We start from the raw sequence: 26384 nt of genomic DNA on the forward strand, positions 1-26384 counted from the left end.
TCACATCGCCAACGGCAGGGTCATCAAGGATGCGGCACACGTCAATCATCTCGCATGTCGCATCTCGCAACCAGTTCCAGTCCAGGGCGGCTAATTATTGTGGCTGTTTATATCCGGACGTCTTGGGTAGCATTGTAGAGCCTGTTGTCATCTCGACATTCACAGTGAGCGGTTCACTGGCCTTCACAAGTCACACTTATCTCTTCGGTCTTCGTTCACCGCTTCCACCTCGGAAACATCTGGATGCTGTTGGGGGTTTTTCAGTCCTCTCGGGTCTTGCTGAGACGCCATCTCCGCGCTATGCATGCAGGCATGCAGTAGTGCAGATCATAGCATAAAAATGACTCCACAGCAAAGAGTTGTGGAGCACCTACGGAATACCATAACTAACTTGAAGCGTGAGATCACTGACAAACGAAGAGGGTATACGAAGGAAGTCGCCTTGAAACAACTGAAGGACAACCTGGACGCTATGAAAGGACGTTTGTTATAAGGTTATGACAATAAGGTAGCAAAAGTCTCAGGGTATTCCACTGGTTCACTGTCAACACTGCCCATGTACTTACACTTCCCATAAACCCAATGTGACCAGACGTTGACTTCCAGGCCTTCGACTCAAACAGACTTCAGAATGAATATGAATTCCTTGAAGTCGGTCTAAACCTTTGGGCATTGGTAAGGTAGTTGACATCCATTAGGCAGTTGATCGATTCAGTGGATTACAACCTAACACTAACAGTAACACCACCGCCGAGGTATGGGCGTGACAAACGACGAATGATGCCAATCAAAAGAACAGAAGCCGGGAGAAATAAGTGAACAAACACATGCAGATTAAGCATATAGTTGGGGGTGTGTGAATCTCAGACTGTCAACAAAGATATCAGGGCCCAGCATAAGTGTCTTGGCCTGTCTATGGCTCCCGTCTCGATACCTGATGAGTACTAAACACCCTGTTTTCCCGCTGAGGCAGGGATGTCAGAGCCAGAGGAACATGTGTGGACCGTTCTCAAGGTATATAGTTCGTTTACCTTATCGTTACCTAGGCATGCTCCCTGGTAGTGTTATCCATCAATGGACAGCGACAGCTGGGGCAGTGGTTACCAACATGAACTGTCAAGCAGTGCGACATAAGCCCAGCGGTTGGGTCATCGTAATGGGTCTCGCAGACACAGCCTCAATATACGTACAAATTCACAAGCCAGTAGAGATTATGATCATTTGTTGTTTGGGTGCTTGCTCCCGAGAGTGCTGTTGAGATGAGACATCTGATTTAGAAGTCATTCAAGATCAGAGTCTTATTACATGACCAATAGTTACATCTTGTTGCTTGGCCTTTCGTTTCCACGACCCCTTCCGGCTAACCATGTGATTATGGGGTTCCGGTTTCTCATTCGTGTTTTATCCTCGGCCCTCGTTAGGCTGGGTAGAATGCTTGACCTGACCAAGTTCAATGTTCCTAAGCATAGTTACTAGCAGTACAGTTCCTCCCAACAAGTCGGTTCCGGCTGCTCCCTGCCGTTGGCGTACAGGGAGTCGTACCGGTCGTGCATGACTTCGCGCTCAACACACTCCTTGTATTTCGCCTTTTCGTCGTCCACTCAGTCCCATCCATCCCCTTCGTCGTACCGGTCCTGGCATTCCGGGGTCGGCCACCAGGGGTAGGCAAGGTTAGCGTAAAACCCGGCGAGCCCGTCGTTGGCCAGCTGTTCAGGGGCAGGCAGAGATCTGTGTACGCCTCACGGGTGCGGTCGCCTTCGCCGCTGATGATGGGATACCTGTTGACCTCGGGAGAGTATTTATTGCTCGGCTCGGCCGCAATGAGTCGTATGGTGAGAGCTCACGCGTTAATCTTGTCTCGTAGCCAGTCGACGGTCCGGAACCAGTCGACCATCGCTTGAGACGCTCCTCAAGGCCAGGTGTGAAGGCGATAAGGGGGAAGCACAGCTCGAGGAAGCGGATGTACTCGAGGCAGTGGGTTGGCACGATCTCTTGGAGAAACTCACAGGTGGTGAGGCGGTTGTTGGGGTAAGTGGAGATTGGGGGGCAGTGTTTGGCTGCGTATACTCGAGATCAGGTAAGCGCCCCGGCGAGGATGCGTAACAATCGTGAATAATAAACAGGTCGCCAGAGAAGAAGACGACTGGGCGTCCCCGAGCAAGATGCGCCAGACGAGAAATAGGTAAGTCGGCGGCTCCCAACACTTGCACATGGAGCTGAAAGCAGCGTGGCGACGGCGGCAGACACAACCCATGGACGGTCGGGGGCCGTTGTAGCGATCCAGCACTTGTAAAATTGACGGGGGTAACGGTAGCCCGGCCCGTCCATGGAAATCCAGTCATAAGTGGTGTGCCCATGGTCCTGGCCACTCCATGTAACCTCCCCGGTAGGGACGATGAATCGGTGTACTCGAGAATACGGATGCGGAGTTCGTGTGACAGAGTTCACAGCATGGTCCGCGCTGACGGCTTAGAGGTATGGGGGAATAACCTTGCCGCAGAGGCGGAAGGCCGTAGCCTACGCCGTTGTATTAAGCCAACCATTCGGGGTATCGCCCAGTCGGATATGGCAGTTTCTCAGCCGTGGTAGGGGGAGGAGCGGTCCACCGACGGACACGACAAAGTGCGCTGACCGTATAGTTCGTGGGTGATCAAGTCGTGGGTGGCCAGGGTCAATGTCGCACACCAGGGCAAGCTCCATGCGCTCGGGGGTAATAAACTACAGACGTGCGGCAGCAGCTTGCCAGTTGGTAGCAGAGCCTGGGCTGCCGCTTCATTTGAGACGTCGCCGTTGTTCTCGCTGGTTGGAGCCAGCAGCGGGAGGCGATGAAAATCAGAATGCCCGTGTTTGCAGCCGTAGGCGTCGGGAAGCTCCTCGTACGCATTACCCTGGCGGCAACAGGAACGAAGGTTGTCCCAATCGTCTTCATGGTGACTCGAGGCCTCGTTGAGGATGATCTTGAGGCTTTTCAAACATGCCAGCGACGACTGGGTCAAAACAAGCAGCGGGGCGAGCGATTTCGGACGGCCGTCGACACAATAGAGGACGAATTGGTTTGCCGAGTAGAGGAGAGCAGCGGTCTCGGTATAGATTGCGCGACAAGCAGCATGCCATGGAAGCTGCCAGGATCAGGCCCATGCAGCGAGGACTTGTGACCATGCAGGTTGAATCTGTAAAGAAATTTGCGATCCCACGACGTCAGACCTACGGTAATGGTAGATGCGGCCTCGGATGGCCTGCGGAAGCCGAAATCGAGCCAACGATGGCTGCTCGCCGGACTCTGCGGGTGCCGCCAGCCCGGCCATTTTCAATGTTGGTGCACTTCCTTCGCAAGTTGAGGTGTGTTCAAGTGTTGTGGAATCAAGAACAAAGGTATATCCGGATGGTAAGAGGCTTTGGGAGAAGTTGCTAGCACCAGTCAGGATTAAAGCGCTACCTAGCGGGTAACCCTGTAATTAGTTATAGCGTAAGGTACAGGTACCGAGTTCAATCACAGGTATTGCCACTATGTGGCATGCAAGGCAAGGTAAAACAGGTTAATCAGATGCAGAATACCTAAATTTAGGAATTGTACGATTACCTTTGTCATTACCTAGATGCCAAATCTGATTGAGGTAGCTGAATTCGTTCGGTCGTCACTGCCGCAGTGTATCCCGTTAAGTTAATTATTCCTGATTGTAACCCAGCCCTCGGCTGGCGTCCCACAGTAAATCGGCCATCAGTTCCGTTTCATGCAGTCCACTATCAATCCCACAAAGTTTGACCAAGCTCCGGCGCTAATAATCATAAAACACCAACGTCCGCACCTCGATGCTCTCACGAGGCTCCTTGTCCTCCTCGGCCGGATCGACAAAGGCCGAGTGCGGGATACGGCGAGCGACGGACGAGAGCGAGTCGTAACACTTGATGAGCGTCACTTCGTCGGGCCGTTGGGCGTACTTGAAATACCAGCGGTGGTTGGGATTCGGCTTGACCACGTATGTCTCGCCTCGTCTGTGCGGGTACACGAGCGCCGCGCCAACGAGGTCGGACTCAGCCACCGAATGCGCATCGGCCACGGCCAGCGGGTCCTTCAGGATCGTCTTGATGGGACGCCAGACCTGGCTATTCTGTCAGCGCGGGTCGTGGCAGGGGAAAACAAAATGGGAACCAGAAGGAGGGATGGACGACGGACGTTGATGATTTGGAACCGTTTCTGCAACAGCTGCTCGGCCTCATCGGGGAGATGGTACCGCACTCTCTCTACCGACGCAGAGTAGGATTGGTCAATGTGCACACTCCGAACCGGCCCGCGGAATGCAGCATCAGGCTTGGCGGGATCCTTTTGGCGACGGATCGTGTGATCGAATACAAAGACGCGCACTGCGCCAGTTCTTTAATAAAGAAGCAGGTAAGCGTTGGCCGTAAGATCGTTGACTAGGAGAGTCTTGGGGAAAGGGCCGGGGGACTCACACGTCCTTCAGCAGCTGCTCCACCTCTGCGTAATACTGCGCCTTGATCCTCTCCTCGTCGAGGAAGCTCTTCTCGTTGCTCTCATGTCTGACAAGCTGGAAGCCGTGGCTATCCAGCGTGTATTTGTCTTCGCTCCCCGTAATGTCCGTCACTTCCACCTCCACCTCAACCGTCGGCCTGGCATGTACCTGTTCCGTGTAGGGCCGGCTGTGATTGAAACACTTAGTAACAGATCCGTCGCTTCATTGCAGACTGGGCCTGATAAGACTGGACTTACTCTACGTAGAAAGGAGCTGGCGGAGATCCATCTTCCGGGTCCTTGTAGTAATTCAGAACTGTGCGTACATTGTGCTTTGAGCTAGGGGCCACGGCGGGCTCGACAACTCGGGGAGTGAAGACTGCGGGCCGAACAACGTCCGGGGTAGCCATATTCAACTATGTATCGAAGGTTGACTGGTGTCGCTCGTTCTGAGTATTCTCGGATTCAAGGACCTCACGATGACGCTTCGGTCAAGTACCGTATCTGCTTTGCGATGACTGGGAATGGGAATAGTTCAAACTCTCCGATCAAGCCGAGACCCTTATGTATTCCGACGTTTCCCTCCAAATGTGCCCTTCATTAGATGGCGTCACCATCAACCGGCGTGGTCGGAAGATGGCTGCGGCTTCTTATAGGCAAGCAAGCAATCACGCCATCGCTAAGGCAGGATTCCGGGCCAACCATGGGACCGAATCACCACCATCATAACCGTTGCTTAGGAATACGTTGCAAGATCGCCGTCGGAGAATGGACTTATTACAACACCTAATATGTGTGCTTAGTAATGTGATTTACTGCTTAACAGTCTGAAGCTTACAAACTGTAACAAAGCTTGTGGTGCGCCTGGGTCTCAGAAATGAGAATTATGTGGGTGGTAGGTAGGTAGGTAGTACAGTCTCTGGGAAGGCCACGAAGAAGCACCGTGAGTTGAGTTCACAAGATTCAGCTTTGAGTAATATCACGTATGCTGAAGAGACCATTAAGGTAGACCTGGGTTGCAATATGCAATGGAGTACTTGGACAATGTTTCTAGGCAAACACGCCCAGAGACAGGCATCCTCTCGTATTGCATTCCTTCTCTAGTCTTGCCAGTCTACTGGAGTATGAACTAGCTTCGTGATCGTTGTGCCATCAGGAATAACGTCGGTCACTTCCTCAAGCCGGTAACCCCTGAGCCACGGCAAAAAGACTGTCAAGACAGCCCAGTACAGAATGCCAAATACAATGCTGTAAAAGAAATGGAGTTAGCTAATCGCAACACAGAAGAGAGGAAAGTGAGGTGTGCAATAAAACGGCGAGCACTTACACAGATAAACCAACCAACACATAGCTCACCCGGGAAAGGTGGGCAGCCCAGTGCTCCCCGCGACGGGCTACAAACGGGGCGCAGAGGAGGGTACAAGACAAGAAGACCATGAACCACACCGCAGGTAGAAAAGCACGATACGGGCGCTTGAGTTCGGGTCGTGACCATCGCAGCTTGAGTAGCCCCAGCGAGATGGCGAGGGAGAAGAGCTGAGCTGGATAGCCTTCCACGTTGAGAATAAAGGAGTATATGTCTTTGTAGGGGATGCATATGACCAGGACAGAGGGAATATAATGCAAAATTAGGCCTCCGAGAGGCGCCCCGAATGGCCGTGAGGAAGATATCGCGGCTCCGAGGGGAAGCAGACCTTGGCGTGCAATCTCCTGGTTCAGACGCGCCTGGATTACAGCGGAAGAGTGAGTGAAATCCAGCCGGACATGCGTGACCAGAGGCCAAAAGATGAACATACCAACGAGAATGTAACTACCATAACATTCCCCGCTGCCGACAGCGCGACGGCCAAGGAGAGAAGACGTCTCCCCAGGGTCTGACCAAAGAGCTGCTCAAAGAATAGAGCACCCACCAGCTCTCCGCCCAGCTTGATGTCCTCGAGCGGAACGACCAAGAAGTATGCGACATTGATCAGCAAGTAGAGCACGCAAGCTGTCACGAGAGCCGCAGTAGCCGCAGATCTCAGTGTCCGGACGGGGTCTTTGACTTCGTTGAGGACGTTGTGGAGGTTTTGGAGGCCGGCATAAGAGTAGAAGACCTTGAAGAGCGCGGTGGTGATGACGCCCAAGTCCCAGACCGAACCCTCCCACATGCCGTCCCACGTAGCCGGGAAGCGGCTATTGCCAGTGCCATCAGTGCCGGACGTGGTGAGGGTGCTGTCAATTCCTTCGTGGCTGTAACGGGACAAGACGACGAACCCCGAGGCCAGTGCCAGCAGGACGATCAAGACAATCTTGACCCAGCCCAAGACGTTCTGCATCACGATACCGGCTCTCAGGAAGCAGCCGTGGAGGACCGTGATGACCGTCATCAGCCCAACCGCCAGCAGCCGGACATGTCCTGGGTGTTCGCCGGGGTTGTACCCCAACACGAAGAGTACGTACTCCCCGAAAACGATGCAATTGCTCGCGGTGAATCCCATGACGACTGCATGGACAGCCACCAGAGTCGACGCAAGAAAGCGCGGGCGCGGATACGTGAACTCGAGGTAGACCTTCTCCCCTTTTTCATCGTTACATGCAGACACACGTCAGTACTCCTTTGCCCGCGATACCCATTACGGGGGCAGGGCATCTCAGGTCGGGAATGGATATGATCGGGGCGACTAATCAAGTCAAGTGTAAGGTAAAATACTAACCGCCTGACCGAGGCAACATGCAGCCGTACTCCAGCGCCACAGCGAGCCCGCACCAGCTGATGAGCGCGCCGACTACCCACAACGCAAGCGTCAAACCGACGCTGCCAACGGAGCTGACTATGGATCCCGGCGTCGCGAAGATGCCAGAGCCGACGACGCGCGAGATGATCAAGATGAAGGCGCTGCTCCAACCCAGGTTGCGCCCGGACACGGCGATCTCGGGAAGGACGTCGTCCTCCAAGGATCGGTGCGAGTCGGGTTGTCGTCGTTGTCGTCGCGCAGGCTGGATGGTGGTGGTGGTCGTCGTCGTCTTGGCCACCACCTCTGGGTCGTGCGGTTTGAGAATGCTGTGGTAATCTGGACTCTGGGCCTGCTGCGGGCTACTCGCAAAGCCGAAGAGCAGTGGTGTCTCGGCATCTGACTCCATGTCGACAAAATCCATATTGATAGTTGGCGCCTGTGAAGCGGGATCATGTACAACAGCTGAGGTGTGGATAGAGTGCAACCTCAAACTGGATACTTTCTGTACCTTTACTTGGGTATGAAATGCGCAACGCTGCCGAGGCAATGAAGCAAGTCCGACACGGATATAGCCATGGGCTTCCTCCTGTTCAACCAGAGCATCGGCGATATAATCATTGATTTGTCAAGTTGAACGGCGGAGCGGAGCATGTTGCTGAAACCGAATCCTCTGGCGCGCGACAGGCGTATGATGGCGTGCTTTTGGCGTGACAGGCCGTGTAATGCTTAAGGCCGAGACGCTTCGTCACACAGCCCTATGCTATTACTAGTACAGAGTATTCACGTGCTTATGACCTGAGATATTGGTACATTCTATAGTCTACCACCGCTACACTTAAAAGCTGCGTACCAAAGCAGCTTCAAGTTTCCCAGTATACACATGATTAGAATAAGTTAGCGACCATCATTGCCATTACCTGAGGTCTATAAACCAGGCGAAAAGGTTATTAGTTCTCCTTTGATTTCCCCTTCCCAAACTTCTCCCGAATTTCCTTCTCAGTAAATCGCCTCGTATGGCGCCGCAGCATGGCGGCCCTTTCCTCGAGCGTCATGTCCATCTGGTCGCCGATGGGCACCAGGCACCTAGCCAGATGCAGATAATCCTTCTGGAGCAGTTTGACCGTGATCATGAGGTAGTCGATGTTGTGGAACACGAGCGCCTTTTCGTTTGCGTACACCTCTTTTTGCTTGAGAAATGCAACCGGGTGGTGGCGCCAGTGGCGCAGGGGGTTCAGATGGTGAGATGTGTGGTAGCCGTCGTTGTAGCAGTAGCGGTTACTCTGTATCAAGACATGAGTCAGGCCGATAACCATAAGGCAATCAAGACAGAAAATCAAAACATGGAACGCACCGGCACGTCAATCAAGGTGATGCTCGAGCGAAAGTCCGAGTCGGGCTCGTCGGCGTCAACAAAGGCATGCTGGCCCCAGTTGCCCACCATCAGACCCAGGCGCATGAGCAGCAGCGGACAGAGAAAGACAAACGTCGTTGCCCGGCTGTTGAGTCGGAACAGGGCGTACAGGGCCGCGTAGTTGGAGAGCTCCCAGAAGGCCGCCTTGGCGGCGTTGACAGTCCGGCCCTTGCGCACAAAGTACAGCGGCAGGTCGAGCCAGATCAGAAGGTAGAAGCGGCCGACGTAGTGCAGGAAGTGAAGGACGCTGTCCCTCTGATAGCGCACCGTCGACGACAGGTCCTCGGGCCCGTTGCCCTCAACGTGGTGGTGCTTGACGTGGTGGTAGAAGTACGAGTTCCAGGTGTGGCCCATCAGGGGGTCCGTGATGTATGGGAAGACAGCGTCGAGCAGGCGTAGCAGGGGCCGCTTGGCCAGGATGCCGCGCATGTGGATGTGCTGGTGCATCATGAGGGTGTAGGCGCCCATGTACCAGAACTGCATGGCGAAGTGCAGCACGCCGTGCAGGTAGCTGAAGCGGTAGAAGAGCCAGACGGCGCTGGGCAGCGAGGTGGTGAAGTACATGATGAGATGCGTCAGCATGATGACGTCCGTCTCGTGCCGCACCAGGCCCTGAGCCCAGGTGATGTAGGACTGCACGACATGGTCGTAGACAACCGCAGGCAGCCGGGCGCGCAGGTCGCGGAGGTCGAGCGATGAGATAACAGTCGGCTCAAAGTCTTCGCTGTTGGGGTCGTTTAACCCGTTCAGCTTGTCAATGTCGGCTGCGTCTCTCTCAGCAGAGATGCCGTACTCTGCCGTGTTGGTGTCTCTGGCATCAGTCATCTGGTTTTCAAGTTGCGACATGAGCCCGTCTCATGAGTTCAGAGCCGTTGATGGGAAGAACAGGGGCCCAACTCACTGGTACAGGATTCATGTTGGGAAGTGGAGCTGGCGCTCAAGTAGCCCTCGTCGCCCTCGAGTTTGATAGACTCTTTAGTCTGCCGGTGGCGTGCAATGTCGTCGGCCAAGTTCCGCAGAACCAGCGTGTCTGGGATGGTGAGTTCCGGGCTGAAAACAAGTTCCTCCATGGTGATTGCGCCAGTATCATGCGGGTGAAAAAGACACTGGATGAGGTAGAGACTACGACTTCGGAACTTGAAATGTAGCAGCAATGGAAAGAAGGAGTTTGGTCGCGTTTTCACCGCAAAAGGGGTTGCACTAGCGCCGCCCCAGGTACCCAATGAGGTGCTGTGTTTGTGCTGCCCAGGCCCCATTTTGGCAGGGGATTAATGCCCAGACACTCCAACACGTTGCAGTACGATAACAGTCGCAGAGTGTATCGGTTCGACGTTGAGATCAATTGTGTTCGGCCCGGACCGCTTTCAAGTGTCCAGACGTTGGTTTCAGATTGTGCTGTTTCTCCGTTCAATTGCAATAAACTTTCTAACCATCTGTAGTATCGAGCCAGCAGGCGCAACACATGCAGGTGGCAACGCAAGAGAGCTGCGCCAACCAGCGTCTTTGCAGTCTATTATCCTGCAAGCCGAACAAGCCGAGCAATGCTATATGTCGACTTCTGTGTGCGGGAATCCTGAGAGCGGTCGCGGATCATGACCCGCAACGCCCAATTCCGCTTTGTGATTACTGGGATCGAGCACGTGGGCGTGGGTGCTGGAACTGCAAAAGTTGACATCGGCAATCTCACCAAAAGTTGCATAACTATACGTACATGTACAAGGACCCAGTTCCGAAGACTTCAGCTATGACAGAGCGATGGCCTCGGTTTCAATGCCCACAGCTGACGTCTCGTGGCTGCTGTCCGCCGACGGCAATAAATCATGCGGCAGTCATGGTCAGCGACCGCGAGGCGGCGGGCTGATGAAATAGGTCAATCCATAAACATTTGACGTCGAAATTAGACATCAACAGGCGTTAAGAAAGTGTTTGAGTTGGGTGAATTTTGAACAGATAGGCTACGTAAGGTGAACATCAGATCCCTACACGTTCCATGTACATGTAGCCCCAGCTACTCCAAGACTGGGAAGATATTGATGATGATCAAGGCGGTAAGTTAAGCCACTGAGAGAGAAAGAGAGGTTCCACGGATCGGCTCCAGGTTGTAAGGTAGGTAGGAAGGAAGTCGGCTCGTCAATTACCTCTCTACAGTAACATCTGTACGGTTTGCAATCTGGTTATATTTCATGTAACAGGGCTTCTATGAATCAGGATGATTATGTTTCAACCACGTACACAAAGAAGATGCCCCTTTATTGTGTGCCACCCATTGCACCATTACATGATTGATACAGCACATCGCTCTACATCACGCCAAGCAGTTATCCCTTTTCCCTCCGCCGCCAATCACTCCCCAACAACTTCACAACCTCCCCCCCTTCCCCCTCCTCTCCCTCACCTCCATCATACTTCTCACCAGCGCATAAACAGTCTGCAACCTCGGCAACTCGACGCCCCTTGCCCTAGCAATCCGGATCGGATTCCCCAGAATCACCTCGACTTCCAACGGCCTGCCCGCCTCCCAATCCAGCAACATGCTCGGCTTACTGCCCACATTCTTCTCCGTACTCTTCAAGATCTTCTCCGGCGTAGCCATGTACGCAGGGAACCCTTTCCCCCCCAAAATCCGGGGCGCAGCCTCCCAGATCTCGCGCATCACGCCCGCCAGATGGGCGCGCAGCTCCGCGTCCTGCACCATGTCGGCGTTGCCGCGGCCCCCCGAGAGGACCGACGACGGGTTGAAGGCCGCGTTGATGCATAGCTTATGCCAACGGATGGTCTGCAGCGCGAGCTCGTCGGCCACGTCGACGTCGCGGATCTGGCCGTGGCGGGTCCACCAGTCGGCCAGGAGACTGGTGAGGTGGGTTGTGGTTGGAAGGAGGGCGGAGGGAGAGGCGTCGGTGGTGGTCGCGGGTACGGAAGCGGGATGAGGGACGACGCCGGTCGGGGAGAGAGCGCCGGTTGTGTCGTCCCCGCGGGGGTAGGTGGGGGTGACGGTATGGCCTGGCGAGGAGGAGAAGGAGGCCGAGTTGGTGTAGGGGCCGAGGTGGATGCGGGTCCAGCGGTTCTGGCGGATGGTGCCGGGAGATGTCTGCTCCGCGGAGATGACGGTGACGGCGCTGATGATGGGATTGGCGGGAAAGCGGGCACGGTAAGGCTGTTCGACGCCCACGCCGTTTTGGATGAGTACGACGCACGAACGCGGCCCGACGAGGGGCGCAATGAGGGCGCTGTCGTCGGAGCGATCGGGCAGGGCCTTGGTGGTCACGATGATGAAGTCCCACTCTCGGAACCCGGCACCGGACGGGTTGGGGTTGGCGGCCGCGACGGCTACCGAGGGGAAGACAGCGTGCGGGCGAAAGGTGTAGTCGCCGAAAGAGTGAGTCTGGAGGTGTACGCCGTGTTCTGTGAGGGCCTTGTAATTTGAGCGGGCGATGAGGGAGACGTGGATGTTGTGAGATGGCTGCGGATATCATCAATACATGCTTCTTTGGTGGATGGATGGATAAGGTAGGCTGACGACTTACATGGTGTAGCCGCGAGGCGTAAAAGCAACCGACGGCGCCGGCGCCGACAAAGACGATGTGAACAGGTCTGTCGCAGTCAGTTTCACTCTTCCACCTGCCCGTCAATGGTCCCCTCCTTCCGGGGGTTTGCCATACCTGTCCGAGTCGGTGCCGGGTTTCAAGGCCTCAAGCCCACCCATGATGCTCGGATCAATGATGCTATACCTTGGCTCCCTCTCCGCACTCCATGCATGTACCGGCACTTCCTGCCGTGTCTTCAATGCCCGGTGTTGCCGCTACGGCCCCAACAGCAGACAAGTCAACAACCAATTTGGATCGGCAGAAGATCTGATCGTACATGTAACAACGTCGGTCACCTCTCACTCACTTTACCTCGGCATACCCGAGAACTCACCTCCGCAAACCGCAAACGAGCCCAAAACTCTTCCGTCTTGTCTTTGGCAGAGCCAATTGACCAATCCAGAGCGCTCTCACTCAATCTCCAACGAAAAACAGAAGGCAAAAGTAGAGCGTTCTCAGCAGTGGTTCCCCCCTCCGCCCTCCCCCCCCCCAAAAAAAAACCGACCGAGAAATGCCGGCCAGGCCGACGTCACGCAATCCGAGGGCATCCGCTTGGCAGAACTCACCCTTGTTGCGCTGACTTGATCCCCATATTGGTTTTGTCGCTGCTCCAGTTAGAGGAACTTGTACCTCCCGTGGCCAATCGGTTAAAGGGTGTAGCCAACAGGACCGTTTTGCCATATATCTTTTGGGCTACACTAACAATCTGGGTGCAGTGGGGACCTGTCGCATACTGTGGTGCGTAGTGGGGCATTTTTGCGTGCGGGGAACCAAACAACGCGGTTTGTGCGGGGAACGTCAGCAACGGGGAGTGCATTAAGCAAACAAGAAAACAACGGACGAGAAGATCTAACCTTTGAAATCCGATGCCACGACTTCCGGAACTGTAGGACCCTCACCAAGCCTGAGATCAAGAGTTCGAGTTCGTGCTTGTCATAGTCTATCTATCTTTATCACGGAGGAGAGACTACCCGATATTGGGTGTGCAAAAAGTTTGTGTGTTTTGAGTGTTCGGCAATGACTGACTGACAGAAACAGGGCCAAGCCAGTTATCATACTTGATGACTTTCCTGATATCACCGTCCTGTTACACACACACCAGGTGAGTCGGCAGAGGCATCAAAAAGTCTAATCGCCTCTCTACTCCGTACTCCGCGCCAGTAGACACGACAACTCGGACCGAGTCTGGCAAGGAGTATGGATGTCGTTCCGCCTGCTGTTGCTTGGATGGGCAAGTCGACGCGAAACAAAACCCTCAAACCCCGACACAAGACAGGACGAGACACACCGAAGTAAACATGCTGTGACTGACGCAATGGCAAACAAGCCGGTGCCACTGGTAGCACCGCCTTAATATCGCCAGCCGTATCGAGGCCATAGAAGCGCGCCATCTGATGTTCACGGGTGTGGGACGGTTGTGCAACGACGAATGTACCGAATCTCTCTTTTTCTTGCATGGTGCCGTGCGACCAGCTCAAGGTTTCAAGGACAAGCAATGGCTACGGTCTTCCAACCGGCTGTGAAACAATGATCCAGGCTCCTGAACTGCGCGATGGCAGATGAGCTGGCCGCTGAGCTTATTCTGGGGTACGAGTGAAGGATTCTCAAGGTGAACGTGGGCATGGCTACTCCGTACAGCAACTCCGATCTTTGAAACCAGACGTAACGGCGGGCGCCGTACCAGCCGGCCAGCCCCGACAATGTGGGCATGGCCTGCCCGCTGATGATCACCCGCATTGTGGGCGGGTGAGATCACCACACATGGCAGGCCGCATGCAGGGTGGGCTGGTGCGACGCGGGCTACAACCATCAACCACCCTTGACAGTTTCTCCTCAGACACAGCAAGGGCACGATAACGGCGCTTTCACAACTTCGATATGTAACCTCTACTGATTCCCGGGTATCCTGGAGCATCAAGACGATTTCTCAACACGGGCGCCCAGCAATGGGTCAAAAGTATCCATCTTTGCCAATGACAAGCCACCCGCATCAACGGTGAGCAATGGCTGCGGGTGTGGGTACACTCCAATAAATAGTGAGTACCCGCCATGGCGACAACTAACAACTCGACTCGTCGTGATCTGTCATGGGAAACCCAAACCGTCAATATGACCGACTGTGTCTCCTTCATCGCCATGCAAACTCGGCACCTGAAGATGAGGGGCCTCATGCCTGGAGGAACGCTCCAGTACCGGCTTATGCAGCGAACGAATCTTCTGCGTTTGCCAAGTCGGCTGCTTGCAGAATCTTGCGGTGCAGTCCCAAGCCGGGCAGGACACGAGCAGAGAGTACCACTCCAGGCAGGATGTACGCATAAAAAAAAAGGGCCTCACTTGAGACCGGCAAAGGTGAGCAATTGGTGTGTTGTTGGTACCAATTGTGACACGGTCGCATACGAGGGACCCTGATGGGATGCCCACCCGCATGATGAAGGCGTGCTCAGTGGCGCTAGCAGGTGCACGAGCGGCGCTCCCGTGGCGTGGGGGTTACCAAGTGGAGGGGAACGCCACAAAAGTCCAGCTTCAAGCGCTCACTTGAGCTGCAGGGAAGGGTGGCACAAGCAACTAGTCGAACCGTCCTTGATTGCAGGTGATTGCCAGCCCAAAATAAAGAGATGGCTGCTGAAATGCTCTTGAATACTTGCTCCAAGGCATAACGCTTGTAACTCCTTGCAGCGAAGGCACCGGCGACACCAGAGTGATGGACAACTTCAAACACATGAAAGTCGCTGTTCAGACCGAGACCGAATATGATGGATGGTGACTGGGGTGACATGCACCACCTGCTCCGAGGAAGTGGTACCAGGGGAGCTTTAAGACAAGAATGGTCGCCATGAAGAACTTGGTGTGATTCAGGTAACTTTGAGGCGAACCGCCTTGCTCAGTGAGCGCGAGCGGAGCTAGCCAGCTTCCCAATCAGACATTCTGGGATTTCCGTGGAGGTGCACCGGACTCATGGCGGAGCTGAACGAGGGGATAACGTCTGTTGATCGTGTGCTGCCAATCGCGGCTTCTGTCCACGTCCACAATGAACCCAGATCATGGGACATCCTCAGCGTTGCGCCAGAAACCTGTCCGAATTGTCGCTCCGTCGCTTGTTGGACACACATACAAACTGATGGCGCTTGCCGGATGACGATGACCGGCTTCATTCATGGTGTTGGTGCAGGAAACCAAGCCCCCAAATGTACCAGAAAGAGGGGTCACTGACAGTATTTCCGGTTTTCCACCGCCGGTCGCGCCGATTATCGGGAACTGGTATTGCCGTTGAACAGAGCAGTGTGGCAGCCGGTTCGTGAGGGAGGCGATGGCCATGGCGCTTCCGTAATGTGTTCCATGAAACTAGAACTGAGTTCGGACCAGCCATGAAGTGCAATCGCCAAAGAGCGCGCCTTGACTCAGGAAAGTGGGAAACTCGCAGGTAGTAACTGCCTGTGCTGTCGAACGCTGCGGTTGGTTCAGGTCCTGAGATGAAAAGGATTGCGGGCGTGCGGCTGGGCATCAGAACACCGGAGGCTTCAACACCTGCCACTTACAGATGTGGCTTTGGAGTTGACAAGGCTGGGGCGAGGTGTGAGGTCTAACAGCAGCGTCTCCTGCAACCAGGACGTTGGGGTCATGTGCAGCAACTAGAACAATGATTGCTGGACCGCCTTTGATTGTTGACAGTATGATACTGCAGCTTGTCGAAAGGTCGATGAAGGAAGAAGCCGAGACATCGACAATGTCTCATCTGGCTCTTTGACCGAACATGGAGACAGCGCATGGCTTGCCAGGTAGCACACCTGGGGTGTTTTTGGAGGGTGCACCTGAAGACATCCAGATAGGCCTTCTGTGTGTCATGGAATGCCAGAGCGTCGAATGCTGATCTTGATCCGATGTTCCACGGTCCTAAGCAGGTTGTGATGGAGCAATGGTGGTGAGCCGAACGAACTTTTACTGGTGTATAGGCGATGCACCACGGCCAGAGCCGGATTCCTAATTGGCAGGCCACGCCGCGCCGACCGAAAGTGAACCGGGTGACGGTCGTTGGCCAAATCCAAGGTGAGGTCTTGTCAGTAGGTTCAACGAGTGAAGTCGACTTGTCTATTGGAACAAGCCCTCTCTGCCTTCGGTGCACAACCCTTAAAAACCTTTTGGTATGGAGCCCCACTTACAGGCAACAGGGCGAAGCCCAGTGTGGGGCCGAGCCGGCAAGCTCCAGCGCCGGGTTCTACACAGTAGGCTTGCGCACCGGAGGCTTGGAAGGCATACACTAGTGTACTGATGCCTGAAGGACATAGTGCATTATAATGGTCGCAATTTGTTCGATTAAATCTGTTCAATTAAAGTATCTAAGTTATGTAGGTTAGTGTTGGCTGTGAAAACTTGTTGCGGCTTGTAGGTGGGCTTCAAACCAGAAGCGGTTTAACGGCTGTGCACCGAAGGCAGGGGGGGCTGTCCCAATAGACAAGTCGGTGAATGTGGGCTAAGCCGATTGAGGCATGGGCATCAGCGCCTATTTCGCGGTGGTGAATGTACTGGATGGCATCGCAGAATTGAGAGAGTGCCCGAATGGTCGATCTGCAGTTGTGTGTTGAAAATTTTCACTCCGCAACAGGACCGGTCCCGGGTGTGGGCGGCAATGGCGAATGGGTTACTGTTAGGGCCGATTTAGGCCGGGCCTTGACCCCGCCGGACCCTGCCGCGTCGCCAGGTAACGGCAGCACAGACTCCGGGCATGGCAGCTTGTGGGCTGCAATCATGAGCCGTCACTTTGGTCGATCTGTGAGCGCCATGCCAAGTCGTTTGCTCGATCACCCACTGGCCACAGCCAATTGCAGATGCTGAGACTGCTGGTCAGCAAACCAGGACGAATGCTGCAACGTCCACGCACCACCTCTATCCGCACCTGTAACGAGAAGGTCCCTGAGACATGTTCGTAGGTGATCAATATCGATCCGTGGACCCAAGCCCTTGGCGGTCTCGGGACTCGAACTTATATTGATCTCAACTCGCTCAAAGAGCTTAACACGGCGAATTTCGTCAGATGTCGACTCTATCGTAGGATTGTCGTTCGAACAGGGAGACGGCGGTCGGCATGGCTCGGCGCTATGTGCATTCTGCCTCTGAATCGACTGCGAAGCCCCAACTGCAGGCGAAAGCGGTTCAATAGCATTTCCGGCCAGCCAAGAACGCCCGTAAAAGCCCGTCGGCTACGCCAGCCATCCCGGCATCTTAGCCAACGGGGTGAAAATGCTGTTTGGATTTCAGCACAGGATTAGGCGTGCTGCAGGTCTGTGCCGTGGGATGCCAATGCAGGACTCCGATGACCACCAGCCCGGAACATTCAGCGGCGGCGTGGAGGCGTCTGCAGTGGCCCAACATGGAATCGCCCCGGCGCCCTTGTTGTTCAGCTTGCGGGGGGAAGTAAGACAGGAGCAATGACACAATACCTTTGTGTCGATAAGTACCCCGTAGATGTCGTGGTCCGGCCCCAAAACAATGATTGATTGAGACAAATCATTGACAAGTACAAGGATGCTGCGATTTTCGTCTCACCAGCCACAATACTCGCAGTTTGCCAGACGTGACAAGAAACGCCTTGGCAGCGGCTGCAGGCGCTCGCAACGGTCAAAGGGAGACTGGGGTGAGCGTCTCGAGTCTTGAGCCTCGAGGCATAGGCGGCTTTTCTGTTCATGCCGGTGGCTCGGAAGAGGAGCATGAATCAGCCTTTGGCGCTCGTAAACTTTGTTTTCGAATCTGGAGCCCGAGCCGACCGGCTCTCTGGTAAGGCTCAAAATTGAGACCAGCTTCCTATTCTTTTGCCGTTTGGCTCTATCCGCCTTTCGAGAAGCGCCGTCGTGGGGACGCTGCCGTCCACAGCATGTCCCCCACTCACCCGTCAATTGGCTATCAAAACTGACCCGTGATAGCGCCAAGCCTTTTCCAATGTCCACGCAGTAACGGCCAGAAGTGCGGCCAGCTCATCAGGCTTATGCCGGGACATTGGCGAGGGAGCAGCGGAAGGAAATGTGGCAGTCTTTGCCCCGTACCAATTTCGATGCCCTCAAACACACATGCAGAGCGAGGCCGGGGTTTCCCGATCGCGCCAACATCAGGAAGTTGGATGAGTAAGATGGAGAATTTGAACGAACGAGGTTCTGTCGGTGGGAGCCACACCCGACCTCTGTTGAAACCGGATATCTGAGCTTAGTAGTCCAGGTACGAGCTCAGGTAACGTTGATCTTGCGCAGCTGCCCTGGTTCGCAAGTCCGGTGAAAGACTCGGAGCCCAAAGGGCAGACCGAGCGCGGGTGAGGAAAGGAGCGTATGTGGGCCGAAGAAAGGCGCCCGGGCCAGGAACACCGGCTTTGGCAGGTTCCATTTGCCAGAAAGGCCGAACAGATGCCCACCAATTCAAAGCGACATTTCCTCCAATGGAGCCTCCACACTCACGTCGCCCGCACCCTTGTTGCCCTCGGTATGCCCACGCCAACACAAGCCATGCTGCGCCTGCACCGGCTTCGCGAGACGGAGCCCTTGTCTCCAAGCCGGGCCCATCGTCCGCTGGATAATCCCATCAGGGAAACCCGGGGGGGGACCCGTTATTCGCCTACCTATCCTACCTACAATACAGCAGGCGAAAACCTGCCACCAACCACTTGGCAGTGTTCCATCATATGCGAAAGGGACAAGAGGGTCGATGTCTTCCAGACTCAACTGTGGTTTGTCAATCCCGACGGCCGCGAGGGCCGGAATTTGTATTGGGTACAGCAGCAGTCATGTAACTATTTAACTCCGCCAAGGATGCCATCCCGATCCGGCACCCGTTTCGTCACTAGAACGCCGAACCTTGGCTGCGTGGGCTGGGGTCTCAACAGTGGGCAGGCTTGACAAGCCCGCGCAGCAAGCCCGCTGTCCCATGCTGGGCGCCGCATTCTGTCGAAGCATCCACATGTGGAAAGAAGCCCACCACGAGCCCACGAGTCTGATGGCACGTCCCACGCCCGGGCCGACATTAAAGGAGGCTACTCCCTCGGTCGCCGGGGCTCCGAGTCTCGCACACACGACCATGCTGCGCGCCCTTTCTGAGTTTGCCCTTCCTGCTGCACATTGATACCTTGCGTTTGCTTCTGCCCTGCACGTCATGCTGCTGGGCTCTAGCTCCAGCTAGCCTCCAGCAAAAATCTCCGGAAGGTGCTCACCCGTCGCTTCTCTCTCGCGGTTCCTGCTCCTGCCCTGTTCGGCCCACTACGCCTGGATTGGCAGGCCGTGTCGTCAGTGCCGTCAGCCGCCTGTCACTTCGTCTTTCCACGCAGAGATTTTTCAAGTTTCGGTTATCGGTTGCCATTTGCACACACTCAACTCGAGGTGTTGCTGGCCCGAGGCTCCCTCATTCTCCCCGTCGTCAAAAGGCCCGGCTCCGCAACGCGATTCTTCCGACAGAACGCAGCCTTCCCGAATCAGGGTCACACCGTTCCCGCTTTGCCCTGAAATCCCCATTCTGCGCTGCCCGCGCCAAAGTTCAGTCACGCCTCCGGACCGTGGGAGTTGCCGTCGACTTATACACATACACAGCGGAGGCACCGGTGGTACCTGCTCCACCGGGCACCCGTCAACGACAAGGTAACTCTCGCGAAGCCGACAACCCCATCTCCACTCAACCCACATTATTTTTTTTTAATTTCCATTCCCTCAGCCTTTGGCCCTTCGGGATTCCCTCAACACCACGCAAACTTGGTTTCGGCTTCGATTTGGAGTCTACGAGCATCCTGCACCGATGTTTTTGGGCGGGCGGTACCCCCAGCAATGACCCTATAGGCGGTGCATTCTGCGACCCTCTTTGTCTCGAGCCCCCCCGTCGCCGCGTGAGAGCATTCCCGAAGCTTTTCCGAATCTTCCCCCTGCCGGCTCTGCAGCGCCGTCAACGGAGCGATCAAGTCGGAACTGGGCTGGACAACCTCCGGCAGTCACAAACCATCATTCTTGCCTTACAGCAGCAGCTAGCCGTGGTTTCGGAAGGCCGGTTGCAATCGCGAACCATCCGCCATGCTCATCGACGGAGAAAAGTGGGCGTGCGAAGCCTGTGTGCGAGGCCACCGCGTAAGCAACTGCCAGCATCACGGTGAGTGATTTTCTCGTCGGTTCCTGCACCGTTCCGCTGCGTTTTCTCTTTGCATACAACCAGAGGCAGTGTGCTGGCGCAACCCTGTTGTTGGCTTTGCCCGGCTGCAGCCGAGGGGTAACGCAAGTTCCTCGCATCAACGGAAGCACACCCAAGCAGCTTAATGGTGGGGGCAGCGCTTTCCAAACCCGCCGCAACTTCATGCTGTTGCTTGGCTTGTCTCCAAAATTTTATCGCGGGGCAGTCGCATTGTACAAGCAAAAGGAGAGAGACAGCTGACACTCGGCGCAGATCGGCCGCTCCAGCACATCAACAAGAAGGGAAGGCCGGTATCGCAATGCCAGCACTGCCGGTCCATGCGCAAGTCGCGCTCGGCGCACGTCAAGTGCGACTGCGGCGAAAAGACCCACAAATGCGTGCACTTGAGACCGACGATCGAGGGTCACAAGGGTGAGCATTGTCCTGTCTAATTGATCAAGGCTATGCTCCTCTGACTCCTGACCTCTGTCCGCAGATAGCTGCTGCTGCAACCATGGCGGCCGCTGCACCTGCTCACACAAGAGGGAACCCACGCTGGACACGGTGCCCGAGTCGGACTCGGAGGACGGGGCCGCCGCCTGCCACTCCAAGAGCTCCAAGTCGAACTCGCGCTCCAGGCGCCGCGCCAACACGACCAGCTCGGACGCCGTCCTGATGTTCGACGCCAACGGTCACCACAAACCGACGTACAAGCACGCCAAGGCCTCGCAGAAATGCGGCCCGTATCAGCTTAATCGCGTCCACTCGATGACCAGCGCGAGCAGCATGCGGAATCGGTCCATGGACGACCTTGTTGGTGCCGGAACAAGCGGCGATTCCGGTTCTACGACGGGAAGTCGCGGCAGTGGCGGTGCCGCCCGATCGCAAAGGAGGGTCAAGTCGGAGGCTGCTTCGCCGCTGCTGGAGGCTTCCTCTTCGTTTGCGGAGCTCAACGGGCAACTGCCGCCCCTGGATCTGTCGGGCATCAAGTACCCTCCGTACATCCCCAACAGTGCCGACTTCTTCGGCTCGTTCTCAGATTACGAACAGCCCATGTTTAGCGCCGGACTGAGCGCCGCCTCAGTTGACTGGAGCAATTACGAAGGGTTGGAGCTTGCGAGCAAGACATCCGATTTCGCACCTTCGAACTTCAGCCAGCCGCAGAGCTACGGCTTCGACTTCACAGGGTCGGAGATCCCGACCCTGACGACGACTACGTCGATGTCCGGTGATGTCTCGGAGGTTGAGGATTTCCTGTCAAACCCGCTCGATGACTATGACACGTTCCAAAGCAGCGTCCCCGTCAGTGGGTATGGATTTGGCATTATCGGCAACACGGATCTCACAAGCCTGGACATGGACGACTTCAATCTCGAGAAGAAGGACGCCAGCAAATTCCTGTCGACACCTGCCTCCATGGCTGGTGATGACCCGACACTGCTTACCACCGGCGCGCACGCCTTCAGCGGCCTCCCATCTCTGGATGACGACCCGGCATTCTGGATGAATGACTACGGCATTCCGAACCTGACCGAGTCGCCCACTGAAAGCAGCATGCCCTCATTCTGGGATGGCCCATGATACGGAGCGACATTGGCAACGATGACGCGGACGGTTTCTCTCAGATACCCCTGCCACCTGCGTTAGCCATGGAACGATGGTGTAAGCAGCGGATACCTCGAATCGGAATGCCACGCCCATGTTCCTTTTGTCCATATCTGGAGTTATATATCTTGTTGCATTTACTGGTTGGCACAAACTGGAGCACGCACGGGGTCGGCGGTTTGCGGAGACGGAGTCTTTTCCTTCTTCGAGGCGGCGCGGGAGGCAGTTGTTTTTTCTCTCTCTGCCACCGTCTTGTTCTTCCCTTTATCGCCACGACAGTCAAACGACATGATGATGATCCGGCTCTTCCTGTCTTACATGATATATCGTTCCTGCATCTACACATCATACAACACCCTTGTTTTGTTGGTGTCCCGCCTTCCTGTTGTATTTGGAGCCGGTCAAGCGCGTTATTGGGGGTCATAAAAAAGAGCAAAAATAAAAGTCTGGGGGTTGGTTGGGCGGCTGGTTGTTGAGACGGTTTCTTCCGTTTCTTCCCCTTCCACGGCGGACTTCCATTGCCGTCGAGGTGTTTGTGTTGGCATTCAGATATATCTATCTGCCTGCCTTGATTTAGGCTCTTTATGTGCTGCACCGGCACTTATTCTACGTTATTATCCCGTTTGGGGAATTGGGATGCTGTTCCAAGGTACACACCATTTTACCGTTTCTCAACCAAAGGTTTTGAAGCCGGTTTCTGGTTAACTTTATATAGACGATGGCTGGCACGCGGAGGGATTTATGAGTTCTGGATTGGACCGGATAAAACCAACATAGCATTGCATACTACTGCCAGCATTGTGAAGGGCGAAGACAAGAATATAGATGGGATTTTGGTTCTTTTGGTTGTGGTTGATGTTGTTGTTCGTGGGCGAGCCTGATCGGCTGCTTTAAGGTTGCTAGGTATTGTACATATCTGCTGGGGAATCCGTGTTTCTGCTCCCTTTTTTGTCATCCTCAGGTCCTTTTTGGCGCTCAGGGGCTTGCAATGAAGCTGATACTTCTGCCGATGTGCTCCTCGAACAGCTGCACCGTCAATGTGTGTGTGTCGTGTCGATTGCAACTTCTAGGTGTGGAGTTTTAAGGGTGTAACTCGGCGTTGTTCTCTCTGCTTTGGGAGTTGAGACGGGGCTGAGAGTGAGGCTCGGGCCGCGGGGGAAGTTGGAATCCTCGAAGATATCGGTGATTTTCAGTTTCGTACCCTTTTCTCTCCTCGCTCCGGGCTCGTCTGCCATGGTTTCTTCGCTCTGGTACTTGACGTGATGTTGGACAATTATCTGAGGTGTTCCTTTGGACTCTGTTGTGCTGCGAGGTCTATGGGTCCGGTGTGGACTGTGCCGGACAGTTGGCTGGCCGGGTTGTTTCACTTCACCGCTGCAGTGCCTGTTGATGAAGGGTGCGTGGGTTGCGGTTCGGTCGACTTTGGACTCGTGTTCCCTGGCGGGGCGCATCTGAAGTTTAGGGGCTGGATGACTGCATGTTAATCCATAAACTGAGCTCATACTGCCTGTTTCCAAATGCAATGACTCAAGACACCGCGGCGTCGGAATGTAAACACTGTAAGAGCCGCCAAGTACCAAAACCCAGATGTTTGAAGTGTTAAGGATAAAAGTTGGCTCGTACGCAGCGCCTACACTCCCTCTCAACGCCAGCCTGATTTTCGCGCGACCCAGAATTACTACACATATACAATACAGCAAAATACCGATACCCAACAATGGTATAACGGCCTGAAAACAGGCGATAACGAAGCCATCCCGCGCGGCGCCCTTGCTCCTCTACACAATCACTCCCTCATTGGCTCCGTCGAACCAGTTGAGGTACCCCTTCCTCAACACATCGAAAACATTCACCCGCGCCTGTGACGACTCACCACCGTGCTGTCCATCCCCCGGCTTAACACCACTCTCAGCCGGAGCCGTCGTGCCATTGATCGCAGGGGCTTGGGGCTGTTCCTTGAATCCCTCCTCAACAATCGCTGCGGGATCAGGGGCATCAGTCGAGCCGTCGACGGTGGTAGCAACATCCGCCAGTTGCTGCAAGTTTTGGCACTTCTGGCCGGCCGAGCCGTCCGCCGTGTTGGGACGGCCCTGGTACTCCGCGAGCTTCTCGCGCATGGCCGCGTTCCAGGGCGAGGGCGAAATGCTGTAAATAAGAACGTCCTTGACCAGCTTGGCAGCCTCGTCGCGTATGTCCTTATGACGGAGCAATTCCAGTAGGCCGAGCGAGGCGAGGGTGGTGAAGTGGTGGGTTAGTGGCGTGAGGAGGTCATGGTTACATGTGAGGATACCGACGATGTTCTTCGTCGCTTGGAGGATGTTGGCGGTGCGTTGGGCCCGATCCTCAGACAGGAGCTCGGACAGAAGCCTGGCGTGCCAGTAGGCTAGGTGAAGCACCGGATCGGCGCTTCCATCGGGAAAAAACCAGCTGAGCATCTGGGTTGCGCCGCTAGCGAATGTCCCAAGCACTGCGGTTCCGTGCGACAAGGGATTCAATGAGGGATTGATAGCGATGGGAACGACATATCCGAGCACGTAGGAAATTCCTGTGAAATGTGTGAGGCAGGCGTAATAGCCAAACGGTACGTCTCACGAGACTTACGGATGAAGGTAAACACCACCTCCCCGACAATATGTTTCAGGCCGGGTTGAACAACAATATTGTCATTGCCGATCAAGGTAGGTGTGGCCGTTCCGACGGCGTTCCACCGGTCCAGCATGACCAGAACCCACCACGCCCGCAGGGCCACGTTGTCGTCCGAATTGGGATCCAGTTCGGAATTGGGATCCGGGTCGATTACCCGAAGGTGAGTCCTCATCGAATAACCAAGACCGACGGCCCGACCCAGGATTTCGGCTTTCGACGGCCCGCCCAACTGACCCTTGGCAAAGGAAATACCTTGGCAGTCCACTGAAATCAGCGCCATGACTAGAGTCTGGAAGCGTACCAGATCGGTAACCGACGACAGCGGCTTCCGCTCCGCCTCCCAATCGCTGAGTAGGCGGCAAGCTGTCACGGGATCGCCGTCCACAGCACTGCTGCTGGAGGCGGGGAGGAACGGCTTGACCAACGACTGAAAGGCGTTGTAAAAGGCGTTTTGGAGGGCCGAAGGCGACTGCCACAACAGCGACAGTACCCTGGCTTTGGTGCTCGCCAAGACGGGGAACGTCGGATGGATGACCTCGAGGTAGCTGGCTGCTGTTAGACGGCTCAAGTCCTGAGTAGCAGACTTGACCACTTACCGGTTGAAGGCCATGTCCTCAATTTCGGGAAGCTGGTCTGGCGGATGCGACGGCCCTTGATGCTGGCCATTTTGGGGAATTCCGTCCATCATGTCAGACTGGCCCTGCGGACCGATATCATTTGACGCGCCAGAGAAATGCGCCGGCATGGCAGGTTTGATGGCAAGGTCGGCCGATACCCCAGAGTCGTGCGGGCGGTTGTCGGGATGCAGGTAAGGCAGAATCGGCCGGTGGTCGGTTGCAAAGGCTGACGCTATCCTATTTGGAGACGGCGTCTGGTAGCCGTCACCCGAAAGACTCGAAAACGGCCTCTTCCTACTGTCGTCGCCGAGTCCTGGAGAGGCGAACACCTCACCTGATGCCCTTCTCTCCAAGCCTTCCACGCTGGTGTTAAGCTTGCCCTCTATCGTGTTAATTCTGTCGGCGAGCTCTTTGATGTAACTGCAGAAGTCAGGAGCCCCGTCGTTATGAAGTGAGTAGATTCGAGAATGAAGAGTCCGGCGAGACATACCCTTTGCTGGGCCCACGCTTCTGCGGCACGCGGCTGAATAGGCACTGTGCATTGGCCCGGCGGCAGTTGGAACACGGCTGCTCAGTGGCCTCGGACTGCGCGTCACACTTGATCTTTTTGCGCCGGCACTCATCGCAAGCACGCGACACCTTGGACCGTTTGCGCGGTGGCGTGTTGTCGGGCATCTGGTACGACGGGTGGGTCTGAGGCAGATGCTCCATCGGCATGTGGTGAGGGAGGTGTGGCGCTGGGTGTGGGTTCTGCACAAAGTGTTGTTGTTGAGCGTGTTCGTGCGGTAGGGCAGCCCGGAGGTCGTGGCCCTCGAGTTGGTGATTGTGAGTCTGGAGTTCATGTTGGTGAGACTGCATTTCGCGCTCGTGGTTCTGCAATGACGCCTCGAGCTGCTCTTGCAAATCGGGCTCGGCCTGGCCCTGCATCTGCTCCGCCTGCCCTGCTTGCTGAGGAATCGGCTGCCCCTCCTGGATGTGATCCTGGACGTTGGCGGCCATTACCTGGGTCAATTGGGCGGCAATCTGGAGGTCATCTACGCTGTCCGGTGAACGGGAACTGTGCTGTTGTGGAACCGCTGGCTCCTGCAGTCCTTGGAGTTGGTGCAGTTCATGGTGTTCAAGCTGGTCTTGATGCTCTTGATGCTCTTGATGCTCTTGATGCTCTTGATGCTCTTGATGCTCTTGATGCTCTTGATGCTCTTGATGCTC

The 26384-nt window shown here is 55.3% G+C and overlaps 8 protein-coding genes across 8 annotated transcripts in view; 2 read left to right on the forward strand and 6 right to left on the reverse strand.

Moving 5' to 3' along the window:
* Positions 1 to 1478: 1478 nt before the first annotated feature.
* N657DRAFT_703179 (uncharacterized protein) lies at positions 1479 to 2837 on the reverse strand. The gene has a single exon (XM_062797368.1). It carries the CDS (start codon positions 2355 to 2357, stop codon positions 1848 to 1850), a length of 510 nt encoding a protein of 169 aa, XP_062650628.1. The 5' UTR covers positions 2358 to 2837; the 3' UTR covers positions 1479 to 1847.
* A 733-nt stretch (positions 2838 to 3570) lies between these two features.
* On the reverse strand, positions 3571 to 5067 carry N657DRAFT_640720 (uncharacterized protein). Its single transcript, XM_062792022.1, has 4 exons — positions 4730 to 5067; positions 4453 to 4659; positions 4175 to 4373; positions 3571 to 4100 (listed from the first exon to the last, which is right to left on the reverse strand). The coding sequence occupies exons 1-4, from the start codon at positions 4879 to 4881 to the stop codon at positions 3777 to 3779; spliced, it is 882 nt and encodes a 293-aa protein (XP_062650629.1). The 5' UTR covers positions 4882 to 5067; the 3' UTR covers positions 3571 to 3776.
* A 504-nt stretch (positions 5068 to 5571) lies between these two features.
* On the reverse strand, positions 5572 to 7906 carry N657DRAFT_703186 (amino acid transporter; the record flags this gene model as incomplete). Its single annotated transcript, XM_062797369.1, has 4 exons — positions 7168 to 7906; positions 6268 to 7031; positions 5799 to 6196; positions 5572 to 5719 (listed from the first exon to the last, which is right to left on the reverse strand). Exons 1-4 carry the CDS (start codon positions 7607 to 7609, stop codon positions 5572 to 5574), a joined length of 1752 nt encoding a protein of 583 aa, XP_062650630.1. The 5' UTR covers positions 7610 to 7906.
* Positions 7907 to 7993: 87 nt separating this feature from the next.
* N657DRAFT_687252 (fatty acid desaturase) lies at positions 7994 to 9728 on the reverse strand. Its single transcript, XM_062796882.1, has 3 exons — positions 9501 to 9728; positions 8540 to 9393; positions 7994 to 8468 (listed from the first exon to the last, which is right to left on the reverse strand). Exons 1-3 carry the CDS (start codon positions 9667 to 9669, stop codon positions 8136 to 8138), a joined length of 1356 nt encoding a protein of 451 aa, XP_062650631.1. The 5' UTR covers positions 9670 to 9728; the 3' UTR covers positions 7994 to 8135.
* Positions 9729 to 10760: 1032 nt separating this feature from the next.
* Positions 10761 to 12584, reverse strand: N657DRAFT_610946 (ApbA-domain-containing protein). The gene is made up of 3 exons (XM_062790346.1): positions 12259 to 12584; positions 12124 to 12190; positions 10761 to 12059 (listed from the first exon to the last, which is right to left on the reverse strand). The coding sequence occupies exons 1-3, from the start codon at positions 12300 to 12302 to the stop codon at positions 10959 to 10961; spliced, it is 1212 nt and encodes a 403-aa protein (XP_062650632.1). The 5' UTR covers positions 12303 to 12584; the 3' UTR covers positions 10761 to 10958.
* A 7440-nt stretch (positions 12585 to 20024) lies between these two features.
* N657DRAFT_178442 (uncharacterized protein) lies at positions 20025 to 21908 on the forward strand. Its single transcript, XM_062786109.1, has 3 exons — positions 20025 to 20289; positions 20581 to 20739; positions 20804 to 21908. The coding sequence occupies exons 1-3, from the start codon at positions 20214 to 20216 to the stop codon at positions 21886 to 21888; spliced, it is 1320 nt and encodes a 439-aa protein (XP_062650633.1). The 5' UTR covers positions 20025 to 20213; the 3' UTR covers positions 21889 to 21908.
* Positions 21909 to 22674, forward strand: N657DRAFT_178443 (uncharacterized protein). Its single transcript, XM_062786110.1, has 2 exons — positions 21909 to 22561; positions 22628 to 22674. The coding sequence occupies exon 1, from the start codon at positions 21957 to 21959 to the stop codon at positions 22386 to 22388; it is 432 nt and encodes a 143-aa protein (XP_062650634.1). The 5' UTR covers positions 21909 to 21956; the 3' UTR covers positions 22389 to 22561; positions 22628 to 22674.
* Positions 22675 to 23376: 702 nt separating this feature from the next.
* N657DRAFT_640732 (uncharacterized protein) overlaps positions 23377 to 26384 on the reverse strand; it is a 3771-nt gene continuing 763 nt past the window's right edge. Inside the window, exons 2-5 of the mRNA XM_062792023.1 lie at positions 25666 to 26374; positions 25155 to 25595; positions 24514 to 25103; positions 23377 to 24457 (exon numbers count right to left, since the gene is read on the reverse strand). Of these exons, the coding sequence (XP_062650635.1) occupies positions 23691 to 24457; positions 24514 to 25103; positions 25155 to 25595; positions 25666 to 26374 (2507 nt within the window). The 3' untranslated portion in view covers positions 23377 to 23690. The remainder of the gene's footprint in view (positions 24458 to 24513; positions 25104 to 25154; positions 25596 to 25665; positions 26375 to 26384) is intronic.

This window comes from Parathielavia appendiculata (genome assembly GCF_033297405.1).
Source record: "Parathielavia appendiculata strain CBS 731.68 unplaced genomic scaffold N657scaffold_2, whole genome shotgun sequence".
NCBI lineage: Eukaryota > Fungi > Ascomycota > Sordariomycetes > Sordariales > Chaetomiaceae > Parathielavia > Parathielavia appendiculata.

Excerpts from the sequence above, each read along its gene's own strand:
- N657DRAFT_703179 (XM_062797368.1), bottom strand. The coding sequence starts at position 2,357 with ATGGGCACACCACTTATGACTGGATTTCCATGGACGGGCCGGGCTACC.
- N657DRAFT_640720 (XM_062792022.1), bottom strand. The coding sequence starts at position 4,881 with ATGGCTACCCCGGACGTTGTTCGGCCCGCAGTCTTCACTCCCCGAGTT. Across the intron at positions 4,660-4,729 it reads CCAGCTCCTTTCTACGTAGA|CCGGCCCTACACGGAACAGG; the intron begins GTAAGTCCAGTC and ends TTTCAATCACAG. Across the intron at positions 4,374-4,452 it reads GAGCAGCTGCTGAAGGACGT|AACTGGCGCAGTGCGCGTCT; the intron begins GTGAGTCCCCCG and ends TCTTTATTAAAG.
- N657DRAFT_687252 (XM_062796882.1), bottom strand. The coding sequence starts at position 9,669 with ATGGAGGAACTTGTTTTCAGCCCGGAACTCACCATCCCAGACACGCTG. Across the intron at positions 9,394-9,500 it reads CCAACATGAATCCTGTACCA|AGTACGGCATCTCTGCTGAG; the intron begins GTGAGTTGGGCC and ends CCAACACGGCAG. Across the intron at positions 8,469-8,539 it reads TCACCTTGATTGACGTGCCG|AGTAACCGCTACTGCTACAA; the intron begins GTGCGTTCCATG and ends GTCTTGATACAG.
- N657DRAFT_610946 (XM_062790346.1), bottom strand. The coding sequence starts at position 12,302 with ATGGGTGGGCTTGAGGCCTTGAAACCCGGCACCGACTCGGACAG. Across the intron at positions 12,191-12,258 it reads CCCGGCACCGACTCGGACAG|ACCTGTTCACATCGTCTTTG; the intron begins GTATGGCAAACC and ends TGACTGCGACAG. Across the intron at positions 12,060-12,123 it reads ACGCCTCGCGGCTACACCAT|CCATCTCACAACATCCACGT; the intron begins GTAAGTCGTCAG and ends TGATATCCGCAG.
- N657DRAFT_178442 (XM_062786109.1), top strand. The coding sequence starts at position 20,214 with ATGCTCATCGACGGAGAAAAGTGGGCGTGCGAAGCCTGTGTGCGAGGC. Across the intron at positions 20,290-20,580 it reads AAGCAACTGCCAGCATCACG|ATCGGCCGCTCCAGCACATC; the intron begins GTGAGTGATTTT and ends CACTCGGCGCAG. Across the intron at positions 20,740-20,803 it reads GACGATCGAGGGTCACAAGG|ATAGCTGCTGCTGCAACCAT; the intron begins GTGAGCATTGTC and ends CTCTGTCCGCAG.
- N657DRAFT_178443 (XM_062786110.1), top strand. The coding sequence starts at position 21,957 with ATGGAACGATGGTGTAAGCAGCGGATACCTCGAATCGGAATGCCACGC.